This window comes from Lactuca saligna, chromosome 4 (genome assembly GCF_052625555.1).
Source record: "Lactuca saligna cultivar CGN05327 chromosome 4, ASM5262555v1, whole genome shotgun sequence".
Lineage (NCBI taxonomy): Eukaryota > Viridiplantae > Streptophyta > Magnoliopsida > Asterales > Asteraceae > Lactuca > Lactuca saligna.
Genome location: NC_136420.1, coordinates 52,101,032 through 52,109,967, shown reverse-complemented (window position 1 = coordinate 52,109,967; position 8,936 = coordinate 52,101,032). Strand labels below are relative to the sequence as shown.

Sequence of the window (8,936 nt, the reverse complement as noted above, 5' to 3'; positions counted from 1 at the left end):
GTAGTGGTGTGCTGGTTAGAATACCAGGAGGACGGTGATGAGGTTAGTTATAAGTCTCTTGGGTGTTCTGACAGATGATTGTGCACCTATGCTGTTTTGGGAGCTTGAGTGTCACACGAGTTTTGGTGATGCCCATGGTTGCGCTGGTTAGAGTAGTTGGTTAATTACGACTTGTCAGGAAGTTGGGTGTGTATTTGAGGACCTCAGTCATGATATCTGAAACTGGGATGGGTGATCATTCTCACTTTTGTGTTGTTTAGTTGATATAATTTTAGAGCCAAGGGGGATGTGTAGGCTAATTTAGCCTTTGGTAGTTTATATTTCACACTTAAGTCTATATGCAAGGGTGTCAGCATCGACAATTAATTATGGATTTTGTACCTAGATTTACATGATACGGCACGACGCCGAGGAAAACCTTAGATGCACTGATTTTTGTGAACATTGGGTTAGCATAGCTGATGTGTGGAGTGGCCCTATTTCCTGGAAATCAGGTATGATCATGATGTCCTCAAAATTATGATTAAAAGTGAGTTCCTCCTGAGGTTGATTAGTTGCAGTGTGATGGTATTTGTTTCTTATTCGAGTCGCATGCTTCCTGCTAAGGATTAATTCAACTTGCATGACAATGAGGAGTTGTATGTTTGGGGTATGGTTTCAGTGTTATATTGGTCGGGACATCAATATTTGAAAGTTTCACTTCGGAATGGTGTATGTGCCTAGTTCTAAAATCCTTGTAATGATTGTTGTAAATTCTGGTATGTTGGGTTGAGTTGGCTCGTGTAGAAGGAAGTGGGCTTGGAAAACCCACAAATGATTTGGGGATGTTTTTAAGAAAAATTCATAAGGTCAGATTTTGATGAAAAAATCTAATTTAAGTGAAGGAGAATTTTAACACCCATTTCCCAGAATGGATCAGGTGAGCGCTTGGTGGCATTAGAGATCAGATTTTGGGAAAGTCTATGTGTCGCGATGTGGTGAATGGAGCACCACGACATGACATATATTATAGAAGAATATGTGCTTAGATGGTTGCCACGACATGGAAAGAGGAAGGTAATGAAATAACAGCTGTTCCAGCCCAAGCCCATGATTTTTAGGGTTTTCTCCATATTTGAAAACCTAATCTCAAGGATTGGGGCATCCTTTCCAGCCTCCAACCCCTTTAACGAAACCCTAGCCTCTTTGGAGTGATTCTTGTTGTATCATTGGTGATTCTTGAAGTTTGAAACTTTGGTTTGCATCTTCATAGAAGGAGAGGTGAGCTTGCTTTTGGAAGAGTGTATAACTTTATATCTTGCACCTCATGCATCTTGTGAAGTGTGGGAAGGTGTAAAGCTTCCACTTTATGGTTCTCCTTTCATAGATGCAAGATTTATTGCATTTATCGGCTCAGATTCAATTTTGGTTTGGTTTGATGAGATTAAGTGTGCAAAATTATAACTCACCTTGGTCCCTTGGTCACTAAATCTTTTGGATCTGAATTTTGAATGTGTATTGAGTTCCATTCATGGGATTTTGGTTTGATTTCACCATTTTGACCTAGTTTGAGTCATAGACTTGCTTTGGACATGCATGTCCATAAAGTTATGATTTTTATGTTGGTATAAAAGTAAGAAACTCTACTGTAAGTTTTGGATTCATGGCTTGGTGATTAAGAGCTTAATGGATTAGTGGAGTTCATGCCTTAAGTTATCATTAAGGATCTAGGATTAGAGATCTAGTTTTATTGGGATGTCTAATTGGGTAAAGTTGGAAACTTTATCCATCAAGACTTTGGGAAAGACTAGATCTAAGATTTGGAGCTCTTAATGTTGAAGGAAAACAACTTAATCCATTAAGTTGTTGAAACCCAGTCCCCAGGATGTGGCCTTTTAGCCGCCACGATGTGGCAACTGGGGGATGCCCGACTAGTTTGTCATTTTCTCCCATGACGTGGAAAATAGGAGGCCATGACGTGATGACCTGCTGAAGTGGACTTTATCTTTTGGCCAAATATGGGGATGTGTTGAGCAATAGTCTGAATTTTAGCTTGTGATTGGTTTAGGAGGTTCGTGTAGTTGATTTTGTAGGACTGTGAGTAAGGGGTTTCATCTCTTCATTCAGGTGAGTCTCCTCACTATACTTTCTTGTGTGGTAGTATATACATGTTGAACAACTAGGTCTTATATGTTTTTGTACTATTATATATGTTACAAAGTTGCTGATAACTCCCGGGCGTGCTGTTAGCCCATTGGGACTGCTGATAGTCCCCAAGGTTGCTAATAACCTACAAGCATGTTGTTAGCCCACTATGACTGATGATAGTCCCCATGGTTGCTGATAACTCGTGGAGCGTGCTATTAGCCCATTGGACGTGTTGTTAGTCTATCGGTCCTGCAGTTAGCCCATTAGGATTGTTGATAATCCCCAGAGTTGTTGATAACCCATAACAATTTATTTATGTTGTGTTGTATGTGATATTTTTGGGAACTCACTAAGTTTTGTGTTTACAGTTGTGGATTAAATGTTTTAGGTACTTATTGACTGCATAGGCGGGACTATACACACACATCAACGGTTTTATGATTTAAGATTACACATTTTATTCCTTATAACTTTGATTTTTGAATAATGGTTTATGAACAACTGGTTTGACTTTATTTTATAATGAAGGGCATTTATTTTGTTTTAAAAATGAAAATTTACTCTAGAATTTAGGACGTTACAATCACCATCACCTTTCACTACCACCATCTGCCTGCCACTATCTTCGTTCACCACTACCATCCGCTTGCCACCATCTCTGTTCGCCACCACCTTCTTAAGAACACACATACACTCTTTCTTTCTCTCTTCGCTTAGCACTATCGTCATTCGCCGCCAACCACCTCCATGTCCACCACCCCTCACCTATGATTCCTTAACATGATGACCATTTACCACCAACCACCATTCATCGTATTTTTTCCAAATACTACCAGATGCCTCTCCCTTCTAGATGTTACCGAAAAATCAACCTGAAAGCTCTGTCGAGCTCCACCATTCAGGAAGACCTGAAACACCAGAAAATCGACGAATTTAAAGAAAATGACTTCAGTTTGAAGGTTTCATCTCTCTTCTTCCTCGTGTCCGAATCTCCGACCAGATCGGGTACACCGATCTCGTTTGTAGATCTGGAAACGAACATGTGATGTTATGATGACGCAAACGGAGAAGATGGAGGGGCGGTGGTAGCCTAGTATGTTGGTCACGTCGTTGGAGTGTGTATCTTGTTTGCAAGCCATCGTCATTGAAGTTTGTAAGGGGTAGGAAGTATTGCACAAGTGGGAGAGAAGGATGGTGTAGGTAGTGGTTTTCGTAATGGAGAGAGAGAGAGAGAGAGAGAGAGAGAGAGAGAGAGTAGGGTGGATGGTAATTTCTTTTTTTTTTTCTTTTAAATAAAATAATTAGCAATTAAATAAAATAAATTAAAAAGAAACTATTTAAGTACGTATTAGTCATTTCAGGTTGAATGTGACCAAATCTATAAAAACATGTCAATTATAAAGACTAAAACCGTACAAAATATCTAAAATTAAACTGCTAATATACCACTAAATTTTTTTATTGATCAAAACCACTAATCGCGACACACATACGGACCATTTTCACTTTGTCTATAAAAAAAATTAACATTTCTAATCAATAGACTTGCATGTACCCCACAAACAGTGATCATTCAATTATTATTTACTTTTTCGACAAAAAGAATAAAATGACAAATTCACACATCGCCTTATATCTATTTCCTACATTTTATTTGTTATGTTAGATCTAATCACTCACTCACTCACATCATATATTGCGTTTAAAAAAACTCATACCAATAAAATGTATACAGCTAATACTTTAAATAAACCTATAAATTAGCAATAAAAGTGGTCGTGAAGAGCCACAAAATACAATCCTAAAACAGCTAAAGCAAAAAAGAGCTATAATTAGGTCAAAATACATATAGTAAATTATACGGATGGTCCATGTGGTTTGGGATAATTTACGCATCTACTCCCCAACTTTTTTATTTTAATTCGGACGGTTTCTAAAATATATTTTTGTTGTTTGTTTGGTAGAGAAAAAAAAAAAAAAAAAAAAAAAAAAAAAAAGACTAAATTACCATTCTTTATTTATTTTTGAATTAATATAAATTTTATTCACTATTTATTTATTAAAGATAAAAAGAATTGTTAATAAACATGTGGTCCCCCACCATATTTCTATTCCACTAGACCCAACCTTCGTTGCCCACTTATTTTTTAGTCTCCAAATCTCCAGAAATTAAAAAAAGTTAAAGAATCACTTCATCTTCTCCAGAAATGTTGAAAAAATATCTTTGTAAATCTATTTATTTCTTCAAAATTGCATCCAAACCATTGTGTTACATTGCCAACATAGTTAAACAGCCAGTTCATCTTCTAGAACTTTTCACCTTAAAAATATCAAATTGAAACCCTTATTAAAAATGGAGATAGATTTTAGATAAATAAGCTATAGGTCTTTCACCCCTTTCTCTCTCCTAGAAGCTCCATGCCACATTCATTTATATTTGTGAAAGCCACTATGCAGATGGATCTGTGATTTTTTTCATCAGCATCATTACATTCTAGGGAAAAAAGAACAGAGAAAGCGAGTATGGTAAAGCCCAGATTGGAATCGATACTCGAACCCATGGATTTGGACTGCAGCCATAAGGGATTTAATTGCCACCCATGGATTTAACAGAAGGAGGATCGTCGGTGGTTACACTCTTATGAAACGACGATAAGATCTAGTGAATCCAATGTAGGGATGCGAGATAGGGCTCGGAAGTCGTCAATGAGCTTTCAGGTACAGAAGGTGTCAACGAAGAAGAAGATGGCCAGACAGAAGGGGGCGGAGGAAAATAGCTTCAAAGTCACTCTCCCGATTGATCCAACTCTCACCTTTTACTTGTCTGTGTTTCTGATTACAGTTGGGTATGGGGTAAGATCGTGGGTTCTTGGTGGTGATTTTGTGGTTATGGTGCCATGGTGGTTGGATGGTGAATATGTGGAACAAAGGAAGCTGAACATGGGGGCGCCTTATTTATTAACTAGATTTTTAATAAATATATAATAAATAAATAATTTTTTTGGAACCGGCGAATAAAATATATCGAAACAAAAGAAAAAAAATGCACCCCATCTAAAAAGAAGCTAGATGAATGCAGAGTACAAGACAACAAACAACAAAAATTGAACATATTACAATTGAATAAACGGGTTAACACATCACTCAATCCATTGTAGATCTTCCAATACCACTTTTATGCTTAACCCAAATGAATGTCAAGGACTTGATTGCGTCAGCTACGTTCGTGGGGGTCGCATTTTTATTGTTGAATATTTGATTGTTCATTGATCTCCAAATGCACCGGAGGGTTTCATAACAGATTCCTAACAACCGATTCTTTTTCTTGGGACAGTTGTTCGAAGCAAAGTCAAGCATGGCATGGACCGTTTGAAAATGCACCATTGGAATGTTACACCACCTTAAGATCCTATCTAGAACTGATTTGGCGAATGAGAAACTTACTAGCACGTGATCCACACTTTTGTCCGCTAGCCCAGAATACTTACAAATTTTTGAGTCTATGGTCATTCAACGATTGGATAGCACCTCCGTTGAAGGGATACGACCCATTTTCGCTCACGATATGAAACAAACAATTTTAATGGGGATATCTTTAACCCAAGTAAACTTTCCTGAGTCAATAAGTTGATGCTTCTCCAATCTGTTCCTGAGAGCACAGGTTGCATAATGCCAGTCTGAAGTTAGTTCACAGATCCATGAAGACCCGTAAGGTGTCGATTTTCTGGTGAGGACTTGATTTACTGAAATGTCGTGCTTTATTAACTCTTTACTCACATTTGCAATGTTGTTCCACACCCCGGGTAATGCTTTAATAGAAAGATAATTTTCAGCTCTAACACTTAACCTGTGAATTTTAGTAATCGCATTAGCCCAAAGTGAGGTAGGGCTTTTCCTAAGACTCCATCACCATTTCACTATTAGAGAGATGTTGAATGATTTGAGAGTGATCACTCCCAGTCCACCTAGTTCTTTAGGTGTTGTATCTTTCTCCCATGAAGCCCAATGGATTTTCGTGTGTGATTCTCCCCCCCCCCCCCCCCCTCCCAACATGAAGTGTATTTTTTCCATTGCTTCTATGACACTCAAAGGTGCCACAAGTAAAGAGAGATAGTAAGTGGGGAGATTCCATAAAACTGATTTCAACAATGTTAGCCTCTCGCTAAACGAGAGAGATTTGGATTTCCATACTGTGAGTTTGGATCTGAATTTATCTATAACAGGCTTCCAGTTTTTCACTAATTTCATGTTAGCACTAATATGGATGCCAAGATAGTTAAATGCAAGGGAAGAAGGTTCACATCCAAGAGGTTCGGTCCATCTGGAAATCTCTTGTTGAGTTACTCCCACATCAAATACGTTAGATTTATTAAAATTGAATTTAAGGCCCGACGAGACGTATAAACATCGAATAATTCTTGCCAAATTTTTAATATTCCGTTTTGACCATTCTCCAACGAAGAAAGCATCATCTGCATATAGTAGATGCGAGATCAAAGGCCTTCGTGTGGTAATTGAAGACCATGGAATAATCCTATTTCACAAGCGGATCACCTAACTACACTTAAACCTTTTATAGCGATGATGAATAAAAACGGGGAAAGCGGGTCACCTTGTCGTACACCATTGGATATTGGAAACTCTTTCGTGGGACTCCCATTAACAAGGGTTGAAGCTTTTGAGGACTCGAGACAACATTTGATCCACATGCGCCATGTTTCACCAAAACCCATCTACATAAGGTTTGAGTCCAAAAATTCCCGTTTACGGAGTCGAAAGCTTTGTCAAAGTTAGCTTTATACAACAAAACTTTCTTTTTTGACTTTTTTCCCCATGAACATATTTCATTTATCATTAAGGGGCCGTCCAAAATGTTCCTCCCAACCATATACGTGGATTGCACTTCATCAATGCAGTGACGCATAACCTTTTTTATTCTCAAGGCAAGGATCTTGGCGATGATAATATAGATGTACCTAATCAGACTACTTGGGCGATAATCGCCTAACTTCAAGGGATCTTTGATTTTTGGAATTAGAGAAATAAAGGATAAACTGCAGGACTTATCCAACCTCCCGTAACGTTCAAAATGTTTGACAAAAATTGTGAAATCATTGAATAGTATGTCCTAATATTTTTTTAAGAACTTGAATGTGAACCCATTTGGTCTAGGAGCCTTTTCATTCACACAAGCCCAAACTACTGTTTTGATTTCTTCAAGAGAGATAGGAGACTCTAATGTGCGAGAGTCATCTGGGTGGATTTTTTTAAAATATAGGTTACATAATTTTGGCCTTGATGGCCAGAACTCTTTGAATTTATTTTCAAAAAATCTAAGCACCTCTTTTTTAATTGTTAATGGATTGGTACACCACTCTCCATTGATCATAATACCATTAATGTTATTCTTTTGGTTGTTGTTATTAACAAACCCATGAAATTATCTAGTGTTTTCATCCCCATCGATGGCCTATTTAATTATTTCTTTCTTTTTTCACATCAAGAACACCTAATTTTTCAAGTTAAACAATTCTCTGATAACCATTTCGTCTTGTATCGATTTAATCTAATTCAACAATTTGATTTTAGCTTCAGAGTCCAAATGAACCATCAGCTCTCTGAGATTTTTTAATTCCATTTCTTCTATTCGGTAATCTGTAGCTCTCCATCTTTTCAATCCATCTTTAAGATGGCGAAGCTTGGCTGCCAAGTAGCAATCAGGGGTACCATAACCTGCAAAGTTGTTCCAGGCTGTGATAAAAGCCTTTTCAAAACCATCTCGTATCATCCACGAGTTGAAAATTCTGAAAGTTGAAGGACCAAAATCCCATTGAGAGGAAAAGAGGAGAACTTGACAATGATGTGAGAGATCCACCGGCAAGGCAATAACTGACACCGAGGGAATAATATCAAGGAGGCGTGGGCAAACAAGAAACCGATGTAGTTTGCTGAGTTTAAGATCTTCGTTCTTGAAGCAGGTAAAATGGTGACCCCCCATTTTTAAATCTATAAGTCTTGTCTCCAGGATGAAGTGATTGAAATCACTAGTTGTTCTAGTGCAAAAGATGGAGTTAAATCTTTCATCCGGCCTTCGAAGGGAATTGAAGTCTCCCATCATGATCCATATACCATATTTCGCCAAATTGGTGCTCATAAGTTCACCCCATAATGCAGCATTATCAATTGCAGATTGTGGTGCATAAATATTAGCAAAAATTGATGGACAATTAACACCAATCCATGTGCCAATATTAATCAAATAATGTATGGAGGAAATAATCTCAGTCGAGCTAAACATCATGTTATCCCAAACACTTAATAAGTCGCAAGACCTTCCAGTTGAATTTACCCTGTTTTCCCCAAAATCATTAGATCCCCAACATTCAACTACGTCGATTAGGTTTGCATCTGATAGTTGAGTTTCTTGAACGACGAGGAATGTAATTTTGTGCTTTAATTTTAGTCTTCTCACCCATTCTACTTTATGAGTCTCTCCGATTCCTCTAACATTTAGGGTTATGAAATTCATTGAGGATCTTTTTTCTCACCGTATTCTCCAAGAATCTCAGCTAGCAAAGGATTGCCAGCTTCCATTTCAAACCCAAGCATGGACCTAACTTCTACTGTTGCATCAATTTTGTTTACGGAAGAGGAAGATTTAGTAACGACAACCTCAAGAGTATTGGAAGAGCGAGGCAGAGTGTTGAGATTAAGATTCATGGACAGGGCGGATGGAGCAACCACTATACGTAAGGAGGATCGCAAGGAACACGAGTCATGATTAATTTGACAATCATCTTTTGTAGTAA

The 8,936-nt window shown here is 37.8% G+C and overlaps 1 protein-coding gene across 1 annotated transcript; it reads right to left on the bottom strand.

The window, feature by feature from the left end:
* Positions 1 to 7,693: 7,693 nt before the first annotated feature.
* LOC145039606 (uncharacterized) lies at positions 7,694 to 8,656 on the bottom strand. The gene has a single exon (XM_078987641.1). The coding sequence runs from the start codon at positions 8,654 to 8,656 to the stop codon at positions 7,694 to 7,696; it is 963 nt and encodes a 320-aa protein (XP_078843767.1).
* Positions 8,657 to 8,936: the final 280 nt, after the last annotated feature.